A 25,087-nucleotide genomic window follows, 5' to 3' on the forward strand; every position below is an offset into this window, starting at 1 on the left:
TATAAGTCCAGTGTCCTCTTAGAGAAATCTCACCATCTCTAGATGGCACTAAGAAATCATACTTCATGGACAGGGACAAAAAACACAATTTTTTAATGACTGCGTTTTAGGTGGCATACCAACTTTGGCAACCACTTTTTAAAGGGCTTAGGAACTTCTAAAGAAAAATGCTACACCAAACTGACATGCCAGCAGGCCAAGAAGCCAAGCTTTTGTATTCAGTCATGTCTACCATAAGACTGCCCTAAGAAGAGAGGATAGTTGCTTTTTACAGTCCTCCACAGTTCCAGAGTGTCAGGAATAGTATGTCTATGTGTGTGGGGAAAAGCAATCATTCCTAAGAAGGTCAAGTGGGTAGATTTTAAATAATGCACTCAAACTTTAGAACCAACTCCTCAAACATCTGGGTTCTCTTTTTATCTTCTGTAGGATTTCAAAAGTGAATAGGCTGATATTTTCTTACAGATGCTTCTGGCTTCTTTATAATCTATAACTAGTGGCCCAACGGAGGCATCCTGCAGGGGGCTGGAACCTGCACCCGACCCGTGTAGCACCGCCTGCCGTTTTGTGTCCGCTGGGGTGGGGGCAGGCGCTCCTGTGTGTTGTGTCTCCGCTCCGGCCTGCCCCCAGCCCCAGCCTCCCCGTAGCTGCTGGGGTGGGGGGCGGCACGCAGTCCCCTTCCGCCCATCTGCGTGCAGCTCCTCCTGAATGGTCGTGATGCTCGGCTAATTAGCATATTCCTTGTTTATATAGATAGATAATAATAAAAGCATAATATGCTAATTAAACCGGACTTCCTTCTGGACGAAGCCGGGGCTGTGAGGGAAGCCCAGGTCCTGGGTGCCAGAGGGACACTGGTGCCGGCAGCTGGGGGAAGGAAGGCCTACTCTTGCACGAATTTCATGCATCGGGCCTCTAGTCTTTAAATAATGAAAAGATGTGCACAGAGTGGCTGTTTAAGCACTTTGATCATTCCACAGTCCAAGTAACAGGCAAAGAGAGTCCCAGGAATGAAGTTTATGATCCAAAAGATCAGCTAAGTGAACCAGTTTCAAAATTCACCAAAGAAATGGCCTGAATGTCTCAGCTTTGTAGGAATTAGCAGCTGGACAAAGCATGACCCAACTGAAAGGGGAGTAATGCTCTCCACCGAGCACCAGGGGGCGATGTTGTATAATTTCTGCTCCTTGTGATAGCAGCTCTTCAATTCTATTATTTACTCCAATGGCCCAAGAAAGCCATTTTGTTTGGGACCCTCTTAAGTAAAGAAAGCTATATGGTTTTTTTTGCTTTGGGGCCTGGAATTCAGACAAGCCACTGACTTTAGGTTATTAATGCAAAACCCATTCACTCAATGTGTGGAAGAGGGAAGATCACAGAGGAAAAGGGAAAAAAAGCTCACCCCAACTTTTTGCCCCGACTGCTGGAGACCCCACTCACCCTTCAGCCCCTGGGAGAAGTGGTTTGTCTCCCACACTGGGCTCTGGTGCATCGTCTTCCTCAGAGGAGCCAGCACTGGAGGACTCCTCATCGCTGTCAGCCAGACAATACGCCCGGGGCCTGCAACTGAAGAGGACAGAGTCACGACTGCAGCCTGCCCATCACCCAGGCTCTGCTTAGAAAGAGAACACAGCCACTCCACCACCACCACCACTACACAAGTCATCACCCAACCCAAAAAGAGGAGGCCCAATCCAAGAGTCCTGGGACTGGACTGGTTACTTGGGAGATATTTCAGCGCCAAGCCCCCTGGAAGGAACACAGAGGACTTGGGTCTGAAGAGTGCACTTCTGAGCATGCATCAGGACAGGTGGTGGGAGTTTGGTGCAGTCAACACAAAATGCAGTGAGTTCATCAACAGTGCAGCAATAGCCAAATGGAGGGTGAATGGAAAGAATGATGGTTGTTGCAAGGGTGAGGTGCCAGCTTATGGTGGAGACATGACCATCCCTCACCAATGACGGGGATGTCCAGGCAAGTCCCCTGACTGGCTGACTTGAAAAACTAAGACGCTTTCTGGTTTTGTTACTTCCAAATTATTTAGACTCAACACCCCTTCTTATTCCATACCTGGCCCAGCTACTGAAGGTCACAGAAAAAGCCAACAACCAAACAACCACAGGGTACAAATCTAAAGGGACTCTAGGAAGCAATTAACAGGAGAACCCAAGTACTGTCCCAGAGAAGTACAACTTTGAAAACCAGCAAAAAAACAAGGTAATAAAAAGCCTCACTGGAAAACAATGTCCTTTGTTAATCTTTCCAGGTTGGATATGCAGTTTCCAGAAGCATGAGGGCTGCTGGATTACCAAGCAGCAGTGAGTGAGTGATCAAGGTTCCCCACTCAGGGTCACTAGGGGTTCTTGGCTGACCTTCAGCCCCACAAAAGCAGCTCCCTTCCTGGATGATGGCTTCACTTCAGGGAGGCAGACAGGCAGGGCCCAACTCTGAGGCTCAGAGACTTAACTGGGACAAAATGAACAAAGGACAGAGTAGTTTCTGAACACTAGTAAGCAACCAAATGGTCACTAAGCAGAGGCTAGGCCTTGTATTTTTTTTTTTTTACATGATGCACCAAATTTTAAGACAAAGGACACTGGACATTAAGAAAGAGTTCCACCCCAGTCTTTATCATCTAGTGCAGTTACTTTTCTTCTTGTGTGTACTTTGCTAGCATTATTACAAAAACCAAGATGTGATCCCCGTTTCTGCAATTTTAGCATAGTGCTTATACAAGAAGGTAGGCCTTGTATTTTTGACAAGGACAAAATTGCCAGGACAGGCAGTAGAACTTAGGCCCCATCTCCCCGCAGATACAATCCTTTGGGGTTTTCCTCTGATGTTGCCCTTGGGCCACCAGAAGAAGCCTATCGGGGCAGTCATCTCCTAGCCACCAGGAGCCAAGGGCACCCAAGGGCAGAGCATACACGCTGGTGTGGGCTTGAAGGCCCAGCAAGAGGCTCCAGCACTAGGCGGGCAGGACTGAAATCTCCGCCCCTGAAACAGGAGCCTGGCTGTAAGAGGACCCCAAGAGTGTCCTCCCTGGCAGGACACCGGGATCCTCAACTCCAGCTCTGAAACATTAGAGCCAGCCCTTTTATCATCTCAGTTACTTTTCTTCTTGTGTGTACTTTGCTAGCATTATTACAAAAACCAAGATGTGATCCTAGTTTCTGCAATTTTAGCATAGTGCTTATACAAGAAGGTAGGCCTTGTATTTTTGACAAGGACAAAATTGCCAGGACAGGCAGTAGAACTTAGGCCCCATCTCCCCGCAGATACAATCCTTTGGGGTTTTCCTCTGATGTTGCCCTTGGGCCACCAGAAGAAGCCTATCGGGGCAGTCATCTCCTAGCCACCAGGAGCCAAGGGCACCCAAGGGCAGAGCATACACGCTGGTGTGGGCTTGAAGGCCCAGCAAGAGGCTCCAGCACTAGGCGGGCAGGACTGAAATCTCCGCCCCTGAAACAGGAGCCTGGCTGTAAGAGGACCCCAAGAGTGTCCTCCCTGGCAGGACACCGGGATCCTCAACTCCAGCTCTGAAACATTAGAGCCAGCCCTTTAGCCAACAGGCCTGAGCGTAGTGTTAAAGGGAAACTCCCTCTGCAGACACAAAAGCCTCTTGTCTCTGGCCACGGAAACAGCAACAGCACCTAACTGACTTGTTATTCCTCCTCCATCAGAGGCCCAGCTGGTCTCGGAAATGTGTGTTTGCTGGTCACAAAGCTCTGACTTCAGAGTTTTCCATGGCCAGACAGCCCTCATTAAAGCTTTTTTTTATTTTGACTGTACATAACAAAATATAATTTCCAATAGAGCTAAACAGGGTCTTAAGATGAGGCAAGTCAGGGACACAAATCCCCAAGGATAACACAGACATCTCAGAAATGTATCCTTCTCTACCAGTAGTGACTGGGCTCCCTGGCTCCCACCCAGTGCTGCCAGGTAAGGCTTCTGTATCCTGCCTGCTCCTCATCCACCAGCACGAAAGGCTGCCTCAAGATCTGGGACCACAGTGAAACCTGCTGAGCCACTGCCCCCTCCTGTCCCCACCCTCATTTGTCATCTGGCAGCCTCCAGACCGGGGCAGAAGATGCCGAAGGCCAAGCACTGCAGTGAGCTATCAGGTTCCCGAATTAATCCTCCACAGGACAGAGAAGAGGACAAATTTTGTGTCTGGAAGTTAATAATTTAGACAATGCTCTATCAGTTAAAGCAGATCAGATGACACAAAATTCTGATTTTGACCAAGTGTTACCTCTACTCTCTGCAGGGGGAGCTATTTTGTGTGGCACTCAATACTTACTAATTAAAAGTGTAACTAACTGGCTGATACTCAGTTTTATAACTGAACATGCATTTTATGATCTCAATCTATGATGTCAGCATGAACTTCAGAGAAAGACAAACTGCACACACTCTTATTTATATAAGATGTGCTAGAACTAATAAAGCCTAATTTTTAAAAACACACCTCAGAATTCCAGATGAGTGTGATATCCTTTCAAAGAGTCACCTTAAAAGGCTTATTGAGTTTTGCTGCTGCTGCTAAAAATCTTTTTGGAAATATGTTTGGAGCCAAACACATAAGAAAAAGTGAATTATTTTATCACTGATTCTCTCTCTCAGACCAAACATTTTATTTCTTGGTTTCACCATTGCTGACGGCTCTGAATGACTTACAGCAATTTCTCACAGATCCAATTGATCTACGAAGCAGGATGATTTTCTGTCACTCAATAGTTAAAGGAATGTCACAGATTCCAGAGGCAATTCTAAAAAAGCAGCTCCAGAATACTTTAAGACTCAAAGTTTAAGTGAAAGAAGCATAATTAGATTAACAGCCCAGTGAGGTGACTGCTTTGTGGGGGCCACACTCATACAGCGCATTCTTCTTCTTTTTTTTTTTTTTTTTTTTTTTTTTAGTTAAGAGAAATCTGTCCCACAGACACACATGTGCGTACATCCACAGAGCCAGACCTAGTCACGGTGTCTCAGGTGGAGTGGTGGTGGTTCAGGGTACACTGTGGACTAGTGACCCAGCATGGGGACAGAGGGGCCCCTATGTGTGGACTTGCATACTGCGCCCAGGCTAAAATGGTAGAGCATGAACAGGCCAAGTGCCTTACAGGAAATGCCCCACTCCAAGGCCACTTTTCATTAAAGAGCAGCCAACACACAGAACATTCCCCTGACCGGCTCACTTTGGCCTTTTCAGGCAATTCCTAAAGTTAAGGCTGCTCAGTTTACTACCTGAATTCTACTGAGTACATTACTGCCTCAAATTTATGTTAACTACGCATGTAACAAGAGGACTACTTGGGAAATAAAAAGACTAAAGGAAAAACGTCTGCAAATATAAAGTGTATGCACATTTCAAAGGGAAAAGGACTTCACTGGAATAAAGCAATACTGACTTCAATTTCTCATCATCACCCTGAGGGTAATGACGGGAAGACGGGAACCAGCCTCTACCAGTAAGTCGGACTTCTCACAGGTTGAGCAGCATTTCCTCAGACTCCCCAAGGGCACAATCATTTGCATACTTGAAGGAAGCTGAGAAGAGCAGGGAGAGAGAGCAGAGACCCTGCCAGAGCGTCCCATCCCGGGAACAAGCCATTGCCTGAAAGTGAGGCCCTTGACAGGCAGCCACAGAATACAGGGAGCGCCTGGAGGGAAAAGGTTGCTGCTGGCCAACTTTCCAGACATTCTGCTATTTGGAGAGGTTTAACATCAAGGAAGATGTCACCACCAGAGATCACATGCTTAATAACAGCTAAGTGCACACTGACTTCTGTCTCTCCTCCAGCATGTAGCCTCGGTGATTCCGTGTGCTCAGCACTGAGGGAGTGAAGAGTGGATTGAGAATCACTTCTGGGATGAGGTTCTTAGCTATGGGTGGGCTTTCAGAGGCTCTCGATGCTCCCAGAAATTGTGAGCCAAATGGAACACATGAGCATTTTCTGGGAGAAGGACCCAAAGCTCTCAGAATTCCAAAAGGGTGCGTTATGCAAAAAAAGGGTTAAGGGCTCATCTGCCCAGGCTTTTGGATTGTATGCTTTTAAAATTAAGTGACAGTCAATTACATGTCAACATAAAATTTAACACCTTCACAGGAAGGAGCAAAGCACGTTATAACAGATTCTACTGGGGGAAAAACGAGCTTTAGGTATATATTACAAATTCAATATAATACCATCGCAAAAGCAGAGGATTTTTTTTCACACAGTCTAGAGAAGATTGTTTACTCAGAAACATATCCATCCTCTGATCAGCCATTTTATGAACTTGAAATTGTGCCAAGAGAGCTGGATGAATAATAGTTAACATGAAGCACCTACGTGGCAAGGATCTCAGAGACCTGGCTGTACTGGGGCTCCACTTGCTACCCCAAACCTCACCCCCTTCCAATGGAGTCCCAGCAGCTCTTGTGCCAGCACAGGCTGTTCCCAGAAAGGGCTCCTTGTACAAATGCTGCTGACGAGTGTTTGTAGTGCCGTGCTCCCCCTCAGATAGACCTCATGTTCAAGACTGTTCCTGCCTGACACGCTTCATTTTATAGGCAGCTGGTTCTGCCACTCTTACCATGAGGCTGGACTGATGATGCTCAGGCGTGCACAGTGATGGGGGATGTGTGGAGTGCAGGGACATAAGTTGAGTCTGACCACAGGACTGGATCCCCCAGCAATTCAAATCAAGGAAGTTTGTCTGACTTTCCCTGCCAGGAAAGCCTCTTAAGTCCTCCTGATCTCAATCCTCTCAGGTCTACAAATGGAGCCTTTATGTCCAGGAACATGATGAAATGACAAGCTTCCTAGTGGCGTCACATGGGATCAAATAAGACAGCACTGACAGGGTATGAAATGCTACATGGAGACTTGATAAATACCACTCACCAGAAAATACAATCCACAGATTGCCGAATCCAAACACATTTTAACAAATCGAAAAATGAAAGGGAAATAGCACAGATTAAGGTTAGATTGCATACAGCAGGTGAAATTCTCCAATTATTAAAATAGGTACATTTCATTAAGTAACTTGGATAAATCAGAATCATCAAGTAAAAGAACGTTCTCAAATGTATGACCCAGCTCCCACACTGCTATTAACACAATATAAATAGAAGTATTAGGTCAGTATTATAACTAAGCAAAAATTTAAGTCTGTGTCTTATATTTAGACTCTGAGAAAGTGCTCCCTGTGAAATGTTCCTGTCACCGCACTGTTAATTCTATGGGGGACTAAAGATGTGAGAAGCAGACTCCAATCAGCATTTTCAGTTTGGACAAAACAATTATATAATTTAAATTTGTAGTTAGTCATTTAAAAGGTGTATGGAAATGTAAAATTTCCAGCTTATCCATTGTAAGCATTTAAGAAGAAAAAAAGCAAACATTATTAATTAGCTTACAAATTTGAATATTTACTAAACTCTGGGCAATAGATGCAGCATCTTCTACAAAGAGAAGCATTTGCTAAACAAGTCAATATTGTATTATTTAGGGAAAATGCATCTCACAACACTTCAGGAGCACCCTCTTGGCTATAAAATCAACCACTAATTGTAGTTGACAGACTACAAAGCAGACAGACCCCCTATGGGCCATAGCCTTGCCCACGTGTGGCTGTTTGTGGCAGTAAGTTGGAGGAGGTACTTTCTGAGTGACAATTTTCTTTAAAGAGCATTTTACTGCGTAGACAAGCCTGCCCTGCTGGTCTCAGTCAGTGATGCCTTCTGGAAAATCGATACTATGTGCCCCACCAGCAGCACAGAGGCCAAAAGGCACTGAGTGGAGGTGAGGACTCACAGTGTGCAGGGTGCAACTAGGGAACCATTCCCTGAAACCCTCTGTGGTCCAGAAGCACTTACATGGAATGTTTCTCTCTCAACATCAGGGACGACTACACGTCAAACCTGCTTCTCAAAGGCTGGAGGGAGAGGTTGGTTCCCCAGGGTTGGGTTAGTAAAGTCATATAGCCCCTTACCCTTCTTTGCCAATTTCTCCAACCTTCAGGGCTTCAACAAGAGGCTCTTTACCTAGTTTGGTCAAATTCATTTTGGTCTCAAGAGTCATCAGAAAGGACCCATTGTAGGACATTTCCAAATCGATCCAGAGTCCTGGAGAAATGGTGAAAAAACAGAAGGTTTTTCCCCCCCAGAAAAACATGACTGCACATGACAATATAAACATTTATACTTGAAAGTATCTAATTTGGTATCACATTGAAAGTCTATAGATATATAGATACAGATATAGGCACGCAAGAGGAACTCATGAGGAGAAAAGCCTTTGGAAAAGCTGCAAGCAACTGGCAAACTGCCGGCATCTCACTATCATTGAAACCGTCACAGTGAGCTCAGTGCACATGTTAGCCTGGGGTCCCATCCTCTGGGCTCTTCTCACATAGTAAGAGGATGGCTTGACCCAGGGCAAAGCCTGGACAAGGTGTGCTGATTCCCAGCCAGTTACAAGGCAGAAGAGAGGTGCAGACAAGACACTTGACTGCAAGCTGGGCTGTTCTTTAAAGACACATGCAAGAGCCCTGGCTGGCATGGCTCAGTGGTTAGAGTGTTGGTCTGCCCACCAAAGGGTCTCAGGCTTGATTCCCACTCAAGGGCACGTACCTGGGTTGCAGGCTGGCTGCCTGGGCCCCTGGTCAGGTTGAGTGGGAGGCAACCAGCCCATGTCTCTCACAAGACTCTCCCCCTCCACTTCCCCCTCCCCCTCTCACTTTCCGTCTCCCTCTCTCTCCCTTCCACTCTCTCTGAGAAGCAATGGGGGAAAAATATCCTCCGGTGAGGATTAACAACAACAAAAAAAGACACATGTGAGAACCACTGTCTTCCTTAAAATGATCTAAAATTGTGGGGGCAGAAAAGACAGGGACACAGAAAATGGTTCAGACTTAGCTTGGTATAATAAGGACAGTGACAAAAATTTTTAGAACCCTTTCCTTTCTGGAAATTGCCTAATAATGGAAACAAAAGAATTAATGTTCGAGCCCCAGGATTATCCAAATAAAGAACCTATTCCTTGGAAAAGCTACTGTCAATGAGATCATATCTAAGAGCAGCTCACTGGGATGGCCCATCAGCACAAATCTAAATGCAAACAAGGACCAGTCACCTCAGGACCTTCTTCACCAACATTCTATGACTCGGCAGGTAGGACAGAATAGACTGGGATTGGAGCGCCATAATATCTCATGGACTTTCAATCAAAATATGATCCTTCAAGTGGGTGTTTAAATGTTAATAAACTTTCAGAGATCCTCAGAAGACAAATGACAACATTTAAAGGAAGCAGGAAATTAATCTAAAACTATTGTTCATACACAGCAGCATTTTCAAGCAATTACAGTAAATAACCTATCCTCCATTTGGCCACAATCTCAGCTAAAAGCTTTGCTTAACCTCAAGAAGCACTAATGGTATATAATTCCTCACTAAAGGCAGAATAATTTCCAATTTGTTTTCAACAAATTCTTTTTATCATAATTGAAGGTACTCATTTTCCATGAATGACCTGGTTTAATTAAGTGACATGTAGACCAATTATGATTGTCTTCTTTGCTTTATTTCATGCTTACATTAAGCAGTTAGAAATCATCAATTAGCTTGCTCTGCAAAGGTACTGTTACTGGAAGTGAAGGGCACATCTGTTTTCATAAAGACATTTAGTCATTCATCACTTCCAATAGAAGAAGGATCAGGGCAAAAGGCTTGATATTAATAGATTTTAAACTCAATATAAAAAGGACATCAATAAAGAAAATATTTATTCTATATCTCCAGCTTTATTTAACTCAAGAATCAATAGACTCAAATTATCTGGTTGCTGTATGTCTTCAGACATAATCATTTCTTTTGAAAATTCTAGTCAGGTTTTCAATAAATATTAATGGTATGTATTGCCTTTGAAGATTGTTATATTAAAGCCATCAGAATTTTACTTCTTATAAAGTGAAGGTTTTGTTTGTCTTTTTTTTTTAATGCGGGGATAAAGATACAGGCTTAGTAGGTTTCTGGCCCATACCCCAGTCATTGGGACATCCCCTCAAGTGACAGGCTCCCATACCCTACCTTATGGAACCGGAGGCAGGGAAGAGGAGGAAAGAGCATATGGAGCCCAGTCACATGGAAGTTCCCGACCTTTGTGCTCCGGCCTCATTTGCACAAGGGAGACCGCACTGATGTGTGTAGCCCAGCGCCCGGAACATCCTAGCCAGGCTCTCCCCTTTCTCTGCCAATGCCAGCCCACTTCCTTACTTCCACAACTCCTTGCTCCAGCCTAGTTGTTGCCATGGCAGACAGGGGCCAGACCAGAGGAGACTGCAGGGCCAAGAGGGAAGAGGCTGCATTGGACAGCCAGAGAGCATGTCTGGGCGAGGGAGGGGACGAGAGGTGGGCATCTGACTGAGCCTCGGAGTGGGGGACGGGGTCTTTTTTATATCATTGTATATGTCCCATGAGCTCACTCATGGGGTCTTGCTCAGTCCTGGTTCTCAGTGAAAATGTGAAGGAGTCAAGAATGGTTTGAAAACCTTTAAAAATAGATATAAACTGCAAATATTCCAACAAATTAACATGATGTGCTTGCATTCTGATGAGGGAAAGGTGACAATTTTAGCACTAGGAGCAGAAAAACTCGCTTCTGTGACAAGAGTCAGCAGGCAGAAAGCACCCTGAAAACCGTGAAGTACAACAACCTGGAGCCGAGGCCAACTGGTTACATAACAGGTGAGTCAGAAGGCTGCTGCCTTGTTAGGCTGAAAGATGGAAATTAACAGTTTCTAGAAAGGCTGTCTTCCTATTGGGGATCAATGTAACAATGGGAAGATGGGACACACACTGCTCCATGAGTGGTGTCTTAACTCTAAGGGAGCTGAATGCTACTCATCTAGATGAATGTAGTTACAGAGTTGTTTCTTTTGTGCTCTTAACGAATGTTAAGACTTTATTGTGAGGCATTTCATTTAAAATGCTGGTTTCTGTAACCATCTGCTCTTGGTAATGCTCAAGGACAAAAAACAGAAGTTGAGGAGGACAATTTTTTAAGCCTCTAAATAGGAGTAAGCAGTCAGTCTTGAGAGGTTCTCGGAAAGGATAGGAACACAAAGTCCTGTCTCATCTTGGGCTGCAATAACAACATACCATACACTGGGTGACTTAGACCACAGACATTTATTTCTCACAGTTCTGGAGGCTGGAAGTCCAAGATCAAGGTATGGCCAATTCAGTTCCTGGTGAGGGCTCTCTTCCTGGCTTGTAGATGGCCACCTTCTCACTGTGTCTTCACATGGCAGAGACAGAGCAAGCTAGCTCTCTGGTCTTTTCTTATGAAGGGCATTAATCCCATCATGAGCAACCTCCCTCATGACCTCATCTAAACCTAATTAATTACCTCCAAAGGCCTTACCTCCAAATACCACCACATTGCAGGTTAGGGCTGCAACATAAATTTGGAGGGAGGAGGGACACAAACATTCAGTCCTTAACAAATCCCTATAAAACCGACACTTTATTCTGGAACATGGGAAACACAACTGACAAGGACAATAGCGAACTTCAGTGAGTCTTCATGCAAGAGCCTGTGAGCAGCTCCGATGACTGTTTTTCACTCTACAGCTTCAGAGAAAAGGATCAGTTACCACCACCATCACTACTCGGAGGGAGACTGCAGCAAAAGTTATCCCTCTATCCTAAAGTGCTTATTGAGTCCTTAATGCAAGGTATCAGGAAGTTTACGCTTGAAGGAGAAGAAAGATACCTGCGCCACCTGGTGCAGATCAGACTGCGGGTATCACCAGAGATCATAAGCAGCCGTGCGAGTATCACCAGAGACAACTAAAACAGAGGTTCTTTGGCCTTCGTCCTGGTATTCTATTTAATAGATTCCATGGCCTCAGGTATAGTTCTTCCATGGCTATATCCATCTAGTAGTTTCACTCAGCTGACCACTGTTTTATTACTATTAAAATAACTAAAAGTCTCATTGGAATAGGTTTAACAGGGCCCCTGTGGCTCAGGAGTTGAGAGAACCTAAAGCCTTGCTCACTGAGCTTGGCCCTCATGTTACCTCATTTCCTCCACCTCTAAATAGTAGTGGTTGATTTTCACTCTGAAAGCATCCAGAGAACAAAACCTCTTAAAATGGAGCATTAATAATATATTACCATGAGCAGATGTTTGAGTTATTTGGCTCTTAGAAGAATTCACCAGTGACTGTTTTGTTCCTGGCAAACAGACTGGTGACATATTACTCAGATACCACAGAAAACTAGCATTTCTTGTATTTGGCTGCATCCTTAAGGATAAATGTCATTTTTAGCGTTGTCTACCTGTAACTGTTCTTGGAAACAGCTCTGCCTTCCAAGGTAGACATAGTCGCAAATCAATCTCCTTTCTCACACCCCTACCAAGATCCACAAATGGGTCTTTTTTCTCCCTTTCTATAAAAGTCTTTTTCTTTCTGCAACATGATCTAGTTAGAGAAGTGTGCATGCCATTCCTGTAAGTACCAAGCCCCACATCTGGCCCTGTCACCATGTTCAGCTCTAGATAGCTGCTGTCCTAATGTCGACTGTTGACAAGGGTGTTGCAGCAAGGAGTGGGCAGGTCACAGCCTGGCTCTGGTTCCAGTTTCTGAAACAATCAGTTGGAAGAGTATCTTTAGACCCATCACAAGGCACCAGGCACTCGAGTTATGGTCCGGAAGATGAGGGGTAGATGGTGGAAACTGCCAGTCATGAGTAAAGGCATCTGAAGACAGACAAGGTTCCTATCATGGCTGGTTCTGTAATCTTTCTACCTTCAGTTGAAATGTGGGTTGTTATTTTTGGTATCCTGAAACGGGGCAAAATCAGTACAGAAATGCCCATGGTAGATGCTCAATGACTATTTGCAGACTTAAATACATGAAGCAAACATCCTGAAGACTAAATGAATTCATCTGATCCTGAGGAGCACAGTCCATATCCTTGGTTCATTCTGACACTGGTCCCAGGCACGAAGATGATAACCTGGCTGACAGAAGAGGTTCCCTACTAGAAAGCTTTTACTAACAACAAGGCTTTGTGACAGCAGCTGACACTAATGGCTTACTATGTGCCACGTGTCCTCTCTGAGCATTTTACATGTAATATTTTATCTCCACCACAACTGGAAAAGGGAGGTGCTACTGACACCAGTACTTTACGGATGAGGAAACTGAGGCTGAGTGGTTAGTAACTTCCTGAGATCTCACTGCTGGACAGTGAAGAACCAGGGCTCCAACATGGGTGGCTTGGCTGCAGAGCCATTGCTCATGGAGAGCCTCTGGCCTAGAAGCTGAGGAACAGGATGGAAGGTGAGCTGCTGGGAGATCTTTGGCAAGTCACACCCACTCTGGGCTTTGGCCTACACATCACACAGCTACAACCCAGCAGGGTCTGGGCTAGGTTATCTCTGACTATCCTCTCAAGTCTATGTTATCAGTCTGCCCAATTCTTTAAGTGTCTGGTTCTAAATCAATTTTTAACCATAAGAGAAAGAATACTAGGAGAGAATAAACCAAAAATGTATCATAAAGGTAACCCTGGCTGTCTCTGAATGGTGGGGTGATGGGTAATATTTTTCCTTTTCTAAACAATCCAGTTTTCCCTACAATGAGCAGCTGCTGAATAAATGAGGAGCAAACAATATCTATCCCAACAGAGTTTTAATTAAACAACAGGAAAGAGCTTGGCTGAGAGGGGTGGCCTGGTGGATCCCAGAGGCCTGGCCCTGGAGACAGCAGCTTAGGTGGGTATTAGGGGTGGAAAGGGGAGGCCAGTTTTGGGTGGGTTACAGAGACAGGACTCTGGACCCCACTGTACAGCCTGAAGAGAGGAGACCCCCACACACCCATGGTTAGAGACATATGTGGTTTGGGAGGAGTCGGAGATAAGGCAGGAGGTACAAAGCCAGTTTCCAGCCACCTGCCGTTGGTGGGAAGTGAAGATGCCTTGGGTAAGGCAGTTACTTAACTTATTAACTACACAGAAATAGGCTGTGTGCCCCGGAACTTGGACAGGCCAACGTGGTCAATGTGTGATTTTACTGCTCCGTTGCAAGGCCACGAAAGCTGACAATGGCATTCTTGTTTCCATTTATTCTGGTAGCAGGTGCCAGCTTTAAGCTGTAGGATGGGTCAACTGTGAGCCCAGCAGTCTGGCCCCAGGCCTGGTGCTCAGAACCACCACTCAGTGCTGCCTAAAGAGGAGCATCTGTAGGACGAGTGATCCAACCAGCTCTGGACCAAATACCCGTCCTGAACCAGGTGCCTCCAAGTAACAAGCACAAGTTAGAAAACATTTTCAAAAAATAGTATGTGTGGGGAGATCCCATGGGAGGTGCCTCTCCCAAGAGCTGGTAAGGCCTCTTCACCCTGGGTTGCCTTTCCCTGGAAGGTGAGCTCTGCTTTTCAGAGTCCGTTTTAGCAAGTCACCCTGATTTTAATTTTGCTGAAAGGAATTTTTCTTAGAGCCATGGAATCCAAAATGTGTATTTCTTTTGTGTTCATTTCTGTTTTACCAACACTTGTATTCTTTGCAGACATGGAAAAATCTAACTTGGTCAAACTTTTAAAACCCACAGGCTTTATGTCTTTATCATACCTTTCCTCCTTTGTTACACAAGCAGGCAGATCTCTAAAATTTGCCCTGAAAGGAGTTAAACAAGGAGCAAAGCTTTAATTTATCTTGTGCAGTGATTTTCAATGGGTGTGCCACAAGAATTTTTAAAACATACAATACCTGACTAGTTAGTCAGGGGCACTGACTTCTTTTCCCTTAGACTGTCAAATAAAAAAAATGACAACAGCCAGCACAACACTTCCTGTGTGAATGAATCAAAATTATACTTTTTTTTTCTGATCGCCAAAAAGACATAAATTCTGGTGCGCCATAGAATTTTAATAATTAGTTTATGGGTACCATGAGATGAAAAAGGTTGAAAATCAGTGATCTAGTGAAATATCTCTCTTCAGAGGGACAGGAAAGAGACTGAAGACTTAGATGGTTGGTGAATTTCACTCAGAGCCTGACAGCGCTGCCCTGGGAGGCTGCAGAGTTCAAAGCCAGAGGGACACTCAGATGCAGCAAGGCCCAGCTGTGGCACTGTTCTCTTGTCGTAAGAAATTTCTAATTTAACAAAGGGCGAATTCGGCCCTGAGATAAGAGACTGCTAATGCACTGGAAAACAGAGCATGTACACCTATTATTTACTTTCTTTAAGCCCATCGCTCAGAAGGGTTATGTTAGCTGATCATTTACCAGCTTGTTACATGCAAGTCAATTCCTAGAGGCAAAGAGTAAAGGGCAACCTAGAGCCTGCGAGAGGCAGAGGAGAAAGGCAACACTTGTACATTGACAATGGAGCGAAGATTCTAGCTACACACTTAACACAGAGATGATGTATCCTTTAAAATTTCACATGTGGTTAAGAGAACTCTAGCTAAATCGTTTGCAAAGAATCTTTTCTAGTTTTACTCTTAGTGAACCAGGAATTAACCAAGGAGCACTCAGATTTATTAAAGTGTAGACATAATTTAGTGGTTATAGGTGATCTCAACGTGCAGCATTAGGTGGACTTCTACATTTGCAAATACTACTCTGGTCTACCTTTCTCTGAAATCAATGAGATGCTCAAAACATGACAATATGGGGTCACTATCTGCTGAAACATTGCCACAGAAATAGGGCTACTAATTGTAGCACTAGGAAAAAATCCCTTTGAATTTATATTAAATGTATACAACACAGAAAAAGATTTCACTAAATATGGTCCAAGAGCCATCTGATATAGCCATACAGAGATACAAGTAGATACTAGAATGTCGAAATTTTCCAAAACCTTTACTTCAAAACAAATATCACTCTCTTAAAAAGTTGTAATTATTTTCTTCCCTACTTTGTTCCTGAGCCTTTGGAAGAACAATGTAAATCCAGTGGAGGTAGAAAGAGGTTCACTTGAAAGGGACATTATAGAAAAAAAATCAGCTGTTTGCATGATGGGCATATTTTTTCCTGCCTGCTCACAGACTATTTTTGCCTATCTGGCTCAGTCTTCTTTTTACCAAACTCTTGTGCACTAAATTACCCATCGAGGTCATTTTAAAACTACATGCCATAAAATACACATAAATCTTTACATTTATTTAAACTCTCTAAGCATTCTAATCAACTCTTTCTTCCCCAACACACACAAGTAGGCATAAATAATGTCAGCAGCATGTCTTAAAAACCAAATCTGAGAACCTTCCTCCAACAGAGAGACTTACTCTCAAAATATTGTCTGACAATATGTCTTCCTTGTTTAAACACCTCAGTAAGTGCCTTCTAAGAGTGGTAAGAACATAAAGATGTAAAACATGAAGATCAAAGAATCTGCAAGCCAGAGGTTGGGGCGAGGTAAAGGAGTGGATACATAGGAGAGGCAACTCCTGGAAAGAGGTCAGGGTTGGGCAGATGCACATGTGAGGCCCAGGACAGGGGAGTGAGGCTCACCCTGCAAGGGCTGCAGCCATACAGAGCAGGGACTGTTTTCTAAGTCACAAAAGCTCAGGCCCCAACTGGCATATGCGTATCTTTGGGCTGAAGGAGGACCTTTTTTTTTTTTTAAAAAAAAAAATATATATATTTTATTGATATTTTATAGAGAGGAAGGGAGAGGGATTGAGAGTTAGAAACATTGATGAGCAAGAAACATCGATTAGCTGCCTCCTGTACACCCCCCCAACTGGGGATGTGCCTGCAACCAAGGTACATGCCCTTGACCAGAATCGAACCTGGGACCCTTTAGTCCACAGGCCGACGATCTATCCACTGAGCCGAATGGGTTAGGGCTGAAGGAGGACTTTTTAAGGATCCGAGAGACTAAAAGGAATAGGAGCGGGAGTCCTGATCTATTCCCCATTTGTGTGAGGCTGTGACTGTTAAGAACAAAGATAACCAACATAAAATACACGATTTAAAAAGCCCCCAACTCCCTCCAAACACAAAGTCTTGGTATTCAACCTGCAGTGATGGAGACATTTTCACACTCATATAAGTGTCATTCCTCTCTAAAGTCAATTAAGAGTTACCTTGGTGATCAACATAAGGCTTGAAGGCCTGAAGGATTTTTGGCACAGCCACCCCCATGTCAAGTTCCGTCAGAGTTAGCTCATTCATAAAGTAGGGGAGCTGGAGAAAAGAAGTAAACAATGAATGAAACGTTAGTACCCTGGTAAATGTTAGAATTCAGCATACTCTCAGAAGGAATGGTGGTCAAGGTTTTGGGGACACATTTATTTAACCCAAATTTATGGAGCACATACCACTACTAGGCACTGTACTACGGACAAAGCCGTGGATGAGGCAGAGAAGATCCCTGCTCTCATGGGATTTATCTTGGAGAGACAGAAACAGATAACTAAGTAGACAAATAAGTTCAGAGAGTGGTTAGTGCTACAGAGAAAATAAAACAGGAGAGAGGGATTCTGGGGCATGAGTGGGGTTGGCTACGTTGGGTAAGGAGGCCAGTGAAGGCTTCTCTGAGGAGCAGTGCTTGGCCAGAGACCTGACTGTGGAGAAGGAGCTGGCCATGTTGGTCAGGTTAATAATACCCTGTTGGCTAATGTTTGGGAAAATGGACAGCTCTTAGACTACCAGTGGGAGTTAAGAAATTGCTACATTTCTGACAGGCAAAATCACACTGTTTATTGAAATCCTTGAAAAAACAGCAACACCCACATCCCTTGACCCTGTGCTGACATATTTCATTTGCCCTGGATTCTAGTTCCTCCCTATACCCCAGGGCTGGCATGAACAAATCACGCTGATAAGCTCTCTTGCCCTCTGACTTCTGGTTGGACTTGGCCAATGGGATGCACCTGTAGGGAGGTAAGGTACAGAGAAGAGTGCTGTTGAACATTTGTCCCCTCCCTCTATTAAAGGGCACAACTCCTGTCAGACAGGCAGCATGCCCCCACCCCCACACACACACAGTTGCTCCCCACTGCTGCCAGCCCTGGGGTGCTGCACCATCCCTTTTGGTTTCTCTACACAGACCCACACTTTCATAAATCATACCCACACTTTCATTTATTAAACTCTCCTCTTAGGTTCCTCCATTTGAGTGGAACCCCAACTAATACAGCTAACAGTAGGTACTTACTCTAGAGGAAATAACATAAAAGGATTAATATCATGCTTAGAAATTCCTACTTTGCCTCAAGACTACAGAATTAATTCATCTGTGTTTCCTCCACCTCAATTTATGTATGTGTATTTTTAAAAAAAATCTTTAGTCCATTCCTAATTTTAGTGTAAGATGTAAATTATGGATCCACTTTAATTTTTTTCTAGTAATTAGTGAGGTATCTTAACATATTTATTGAACCACCAATACTTTCACTACTAATGCTACCTTTAAATATGAGATTCCCAATACACTGGAGACTGTACTGAGCACCCTGCTTTCTACCAGTATCAAACTGCTTTTATTACTGTAACTTTATACATTTTAAAATCTGGCAAGTCCTCTTTCCCCCCAGATTTTCTAATTCTCATGAGTATTTCTCCATTTGAACATTATATTAATTTTGTAAAATTTAGAATAGATTTTTAAATTAAAGTTATGTTAAACTAGAGGTAGCATCTAGCCAGGCATGAATTTATGCCTATTTTGAGTGGACCTCTTCAGCTGTCCCTCTGCAGGGAAACTTACACACTCTTAGGATTCACCAGTCAGAGAACTTCATCTCTGATATTCTGCAGGTGGGGAAGGCTTAATGGAAAGAGGTTATGAAGTCTGTGATGGCCAAAGCAGGACTAGAGACAGTATTCAAATGCACATTTCTGAGTTGGTGGTTTCTGTGTTTGGAAAAGCTTTTTCCAAAGCATTAATGTTATGTGGTCCCTGACCTCCCAATCAGCCTACAGAATGCTGCTTGGCCAAGAATGTAGCCAAAATCTTGGACCCTTGCCTGCCCCCATGCGTTTAGTCTATTATTGTCATTCTAATACCTATGTGTCAGGAGCATGCTGGGTTTCTATGGGAACAGGGGTCCAACACTGAGCCAGAGGAGCAAATACAGAGATAGGAACATGCTGTCCTTCCTCATGGCCTGTCCAACCTCCCACCCCATCCCATCCTACACCCTGCAGTTCCGGAAGGACCTAAGAATGAGGAGGGGCTGGAGGAGAAAGACGGGGCAGGATGTGGTGGCTCTCATTACCAGAAAGTACAATGGGGAGGGGGAACATCAGCAGGGTCTGGTAACCTACCTACTCACCTGAGTACCCAATTCTAAGATTCTCACCCCCCAGCCCCTCCTTGTTCAGATCTCTGATCTGAATCAACACTCTGGAGTCCAGGCCCTGGAGCAGCCTCCTTCCTCCCCTGCAGGGAAGGCAAAGAAAGGCCACTCCTCCTGCTCTTTTCAACCAGAACCTCTCTTCTGCCCACCCCAAAGGGCACCACAGTGTGACAGAAACTCACTGTATGTTCTTTATCCTCCTAAATGGGGGACTGGCGTGCAGGTGTATGGGACATTCTTGGGTGGGTGGGTGGCATGTTAGCAGCTATATGCAGTAATAGCAGAGGCCCCTAAATTTGAGAGCCCCATGGTAGTGTTAGAGTTTACTTGCTGTTGGGGCAGAAAATCAGCTTGTTTTAAACCCACCGTTCACCATATAAACACAAGGCTGCTCTTTCAAAACAAGTCATTATCATGTGCGAGGCAGACAATCTGAGACTGCAGGGCAAGGCCAGCAAAGAGTTCTCCGAATGTCAGGCCTTCAAGGGCTACCAGGACGCAGGGGTCTTTGTCACAGGGGACTGCTCAGGCTCCTCCAGCCATTCTGACTCTTGACTAGCCATTAATCAAAACTCACTATATTTTGGAATAACTCTTCCAGGGATACCTGAATATTGGTGATAATAACGAGTTCCTTTGGCAGGGGATCTGGTAGGTTCAGAATTTGGATAATATCTTGCTGCCATTCTGTTTATTCCACTGCCAGGGTAAGGTCCCCTCTGGTCTACGGGGCACTTCATGGGTGGCAGCTGAGGTCAGAGTGGAGGCATTGAGGCCAACAATAGAGTGAGTACTGCCCCTGCCTCTGAACGGCTGGCGCCACTGGATCTAGGCCCCCTTTCTCCATCCTAACCCTCCACCACTTCCGGTCTCAAAAAAACAAAGGGAGTGTCAGTTTGTGAACTGCAGAAGCTCACATGTAGAGCAAAGGAGAAAATGAAAATAAAAGGCTTTTCCTCACTTCCTCTGGGATGACGGAACCCCCTGTTTTCCACCAAGGGGACTTCCGACTCCAGAGAGAGCGCGGACACTGCCCCCTCCATTGTTTTGGAACGTGTGTCACAGGGAGAGCAGGGTCCCATCTGGAGTGCAGGCATGCCCTGCTTTCTGCTGCACACTGCCAGACCCCCAGCTCAGGGAAGGGCCCACAACAGTCTCTGGGAAAGAGAAGTGCCAGCCCAGGAACTCAAGCCCTCCACCACTTCCCAAATCCAAGAAGGGTGAGTGAGCTCCAGGCTGGCTGTGGGCCTCTCACTCTACACATGGGAGGGTCATTGTCGCTTCCTGCTCCCTCCATGGACCTGGTTACCAAGGTGGGTTCAATCCTCAACCCACCTGAAGAACACAAACCGACTGACCCTTGTCAACTGAGGGCTCCCAAATACCTGTCCTGAATTCAGCCTCGAAATCTGCTCTTCTAGTGCAGGAGGCAGCCTCTCCTCTTCACCCGGGGCTCAGGAAGCAAGACAGAGCTTGTTCATTACCCAAAAATCAATCCCAGCTCTTCCATGCCCGTGTTTCCCTTCCACTGCAATTTCACTTAGCTCAGTCTCCTAACATGGAGTCCTTGAACTCTCTGAGGTCATGGGCAAGATTCTGTCACTGTGTTTTTTTTCTAGGGAAAGGATCCATCTGTTTCTGCTGCTCAAAGGTATTTTGACCCCAAAGAGCCACTGACTTAATTTGCTGACTGTGCTACCTCTCAGTGAAGATCTGGGGGCCACAGTGACTCTTCCTTGGCTAGGTCTTTGCTGGGTCAAAGACATACTTCTAAGTCACCTAAACAAGGTCTCTTGGTTACCAAAGGTGATAATAAGTTAGTCATTCAGTGGCAACCATGAGGAGTACTTATGCAGTTTTAAACTCACTTCCAAGTGGGTCTAAATCAGAATTAGGACTGTTTCTTCAGCAAAGAGAGAGCCCAAAATAAAATACCATCTGGCCAGAAGGAAAGGTCAACCCCAGACACATTTAGAGTGCAGTGCTAACTTCCCCAGCTTGCAGAGGGAGCATGACTTGGGAAAGAGGTCTTAAGTAACGAGGCATGTTCCTCAGCATATACTGTGTGGCTCAGACTGTGTGGCCTCTGGAAATACTAACTTAAGTTAAATGTTAACTTACAGATAACAGAAGTCTATATGACAAATGTGAGCTACAAAAGCTCACATTTTCCCAAACTGAATTCTGGATTATCACCTAGAATGGCTCACAATGAGGGCAACACAGAAAATAATTAAACAGGAATGGTCACTAAGTCTCCAGATGCAATTAATCATGTGGTCAAAGTCACAGCCCAGATAGGTTGTTTGACAAGAACTTACTACTCTCATATATCATATGCTTTAAACTGAGTTATCTTTCACTGAGAATACAATGGTACAAAACTTCCAGAAATTAAGAAATGTGAAGAACTGGAATACCTTTATTTTGCTGAGTTTCATTTGGATTTTCTTAGACACCAGTTCAGACCAGTACTTCTCTCCTAAGAAGTCCCAAAACATTCTCCCAAGCAAGGCGTTCACCCAGGCTTCCTGTTCTTCCTCCTCAGAGGGCGGAGCCTCTGGCAACTGGCAAAAGAAAAGGGACCAAAATTAGCTAGAAAGCAACTGGAGAACAAGACAGGTGCTTATTTTTATAGTCACTGAAGGTCCTTCCCTATAGAGATGGATAACCACGTGAGTCGTATTTCTTCCCTATAAATTACAAGTCCCACATTATGTCAGTGAAGAGAAAAAGACAAGCCACCATCACAGATAAAAACTCCTCATCCCCTGTTTTATTTTTCTACCAGTCTTCCTATGGATACCATTAGCTCAGCCAAATTGCTTTGCCCCCCCTTTGCGCCCCCCCCCCAAATTAGCTCGGTACTGATCAAATGTCTGCCTACCTCTCTTCTGGCTCAGGCTCCCTGGATGAGTAACTGTCAGGCTGGTCCTCACCAGGTAGCCACAGAGTTTCCCAATGCTCAGGACTCTCACATTTAACCTCCTGATTCTGTGACTCATGATTCTCTGGGGTGAGGGGCAGGGGAGTGCTTAAAAACACTGATGCCTGGGTCCTACACCAGACATACTAATTTAAGTGGGTATCAAGATTTTTAGAATCTCTCTCACTGATGTAACAAACAGGTGAGGTTGAGAACCCCAGTCCTGGATTAGAGAGGGACTCAGGAATTCAGTGAAACTCCTGTAGCTCTTCCCACCGGGTCCTCACTTCCAAATGATACAATCCATTTAAAACATCTGTCACGTCCAGTGTGCAAGGTAGAAGAGCAAACCTAGGTTAGTCTCCAATTTCCAAGGCTAATGACACTATGGACTACGGCCTGGTGAGGGTGAAGAAGAAGGAGAAGCAGCAGTGACATCTATGACAGTACGGTGAGGTTTGGAGGTTAGTGCAGGTAATGCGTGGCGGTCACCATCGTTGTCACTATTGCTACCCACTGAGGCCAGGCCAGACCTGTGACAAGACTCCTTCTCAGGCTCCCTCTTTTATGCTGCCCCAAACCCTAGAAAGACAGAACTTTTATGTCTATTTTGGGGATGAGAAAACAGATTCGGAGCCGTTCAGTGCCTTGCCTGAGGCCCCTCGTTTATTGGCAGAGCCTGACTCACAGCCTCCTTCTCCCGGATCTCCACCTGCTGGGTCCTGTGGGAGGGCGGAAGGGGGTGTGACTGGCTCCTGGCGTGACAGACATTTCCCTATCCTGAGGTTTCTAATTAGACTATAACTTTATAGAAACAATTGGCCTTGGAAGGCAAAGACCAAAGGAACTGGAAGTGCAGAAATCTGTGAACTGTTCACCCTTTCACTTCTATGGTTTATGTAAATGCATTTGTCTTGCCCTCAGGGGTTGCCTGCAGCCATAACACACACCAGACATTCTCATCCTCTCCATGCTCCATACATGTGCATTCATACCAGTGCGATCTGGCGTGGGCAGCTGGGACTGTGCTGATGTCGCAGCTGTGTGCCTAGGCCAGGAGCACAGTACAAAGGGGGCTTAGTGCTCATGAATTTGACACTTGGGGAAGTGATGACTTGTGAGTACTTCAAAGGTCTATGGCATGTACCTATGTGTGATATTTCTGAAGCCTGGTGTTCTGAGGGTCTGGCCTGGTGAACCGCTCACTGAGCTTGTAAAGGGCCTATCGGACTGCCCAGCACCCACCTGACCACTAATCTTGTCAGAGCTTGTGCCATCTTTCTCTTTGGGGACCTGGGGCTTAACTTGCATTTTCAACTAATGTTACTGCATGTGAAGGGAGATGTTTTATGTTCTAGGAGTCCTTCACATTTGGAGTATTTTGAAAGGTCTCCCTTATAAATGTTGGTGAATCTCATTAAAAAAAAATTAAACTCTGGTTCTGAGGCAAGAGAGTAAGAAGCTAGGAAAATTCCTTGACAAGTGGAATAAGAGAAACTGAGACAAATAGTTAAACAAGGCCACATAACTAATAGCCTGCTAATAAATTGCAAGATCTTATCTTCCCTAACCAAGGACACTTAGGAGCAGATGGTTTACACTTCTCCTCCCCTACCAGAGAGTAAGTAGCTTAAATCCTCCAGGTCAGGGAGATAGATAGCAGAGACCCAGTTAGTGCCATTAGTGCCAGCCAAATGCCAGACTGGATGAAGTCAGGAATAAATAACAAAAAACCCAATTAAAGCCAGACAAATCCAAGACAAACGTAGAGCAGTAAAGCTGACCAGAGAATGATCCCAAAGTCCCCTATAAGCTCATTTTGATGGATCAGCATATTAAAGAACACACCTGGAAAACTGTTGAATATTCCGTTGAGACCCTCCCCTGAGACCTCCTTTAGAAAACAGATAAAAACCCTTAAGACAAAAGACCCAATGCACACTCTCTCTCTTTTTTTTTTTTTTTTTAATATATTTTATTGATTTTTTACAGAGAGGAAGGGAGAGAGATAGAGAGTCAGAAACATCGATGAGAGAGAAACATCGATCAGTTGCCTCCTGCACATCTCCTACTGGGGATGTGCCCGCAACCCAGGTACATGCCCTTGACCGGAATTGAACCTGGGACCTTTCAGTCCGCAGGTTGACGCTCTATCCACTGAGCCAAACCGGTTTCGGCGCACACTCTCTCTTAAGCATGACTATGTCCCCCTTCTTTTCTCAGGTGTGTATCTTTTCTTTCTTTCTCCTAAGCTCTAAGGGTCCCCACAAGATTTGCAACCTGGGAGCAGGGAGCAGTAGGCAGCAGCAGCTCATTCTGGGCTAACCCCCTCAACCTGTCTCCTAGGTCCCTCTTTTTGCCTCTGTAATTTCCTTTCCTGAGTCCATGCAGCCCAGTCTGGGCTCACTCCTGTTGCTGTGACCTTGCCTCTTCTATCTCAAGCCTTTCCTATGTTTCACTGTCCACAGCTTTAATAAATGTATTCTCTCAAAATCACCAGGATTGGTGTTGTGAAATATTTCCTACACATGATGGGGCAAACTGCCTAGTCCTGGTCCCTTTCTGGTGAGAGTTTAAAATCATTCTATTTCAGAAGACATGGTTCTACCTCACTCATTTTAATGTCTGAAGAGTATTCTCTCTGTGCTTTTCTAGTGCTGTAATGTCTTTTGATATTAACCAAGACCTTTCTACCACCAGGTCCTGGACAAAGGAGCGGAAGTCTGTGATCAGCGAGCACTCAGTCATGCCACAAATTGTACATGTTATATGGAGTCACTTTTCTCTCTGTCTGAACACCTGCACTCCACCCCTAAGGGGATCTGGTCCAGCCCGA

The 25,087-nt window shown here is 44.9% G+C and overlaps 1 protein-coding gene across 4 annotated transcripts in view; it reads right to left on the reverse strand.

Annotated features, from left to right (window-relative positions):
* TEX2 (testis expressed 2) overlaps positions 1-25,087 on the reverse strand; it is a 54,705-nt gene that overhangs the window by 4,822 nt on the left and 24,796 nt on the right. For 2 of the 4 annotated variants that reach the window (XR_001360356.1, XM_005858659.2), the window contains exons 5-8: positions 21,746-21,892; positions 17,109-17,208; positions 7,990-8,122; positions 1,441-1,566 (exon numbers count right to left, since the gene is read on the reverse strand). Coding sequence is in view for 3 of the 4 variants with exons in the window: in XM_005858659.2 (XP_005858721.1) it covers positions 1,441-1,566; positions 7,990-8,122; positions 17,109-17,208; positions 21,746-21,892 (506 nt within the window). In the remaining variant the exon portion in view is untranslated. The remainder of the gene's footprint in view (positions 1-1,440; positions 1,567-7,989; positions 8,123-17,108; positions 17,209-21,745; positions 21,893-25,087) is intronic. The other 2 variants (XM_005858660.2, XM_014532290.1) reach the window with 2 other exon arrangements.

This window comes from Myotis brandtii, unplaced genomic scaffold, assembly GCF_000412655.1.
Source record: "Myotis brandtii unplaced genomic scaffold, ASM41265v1 scaffold120, whole genome shotgun sequence".
NCBI classification, from domain to species: Eukaryota; Metazoa; Chordata; class Mammalia; order Chiroptera; family Vespertilionidae; genus Myotis; species Myotis brandtii.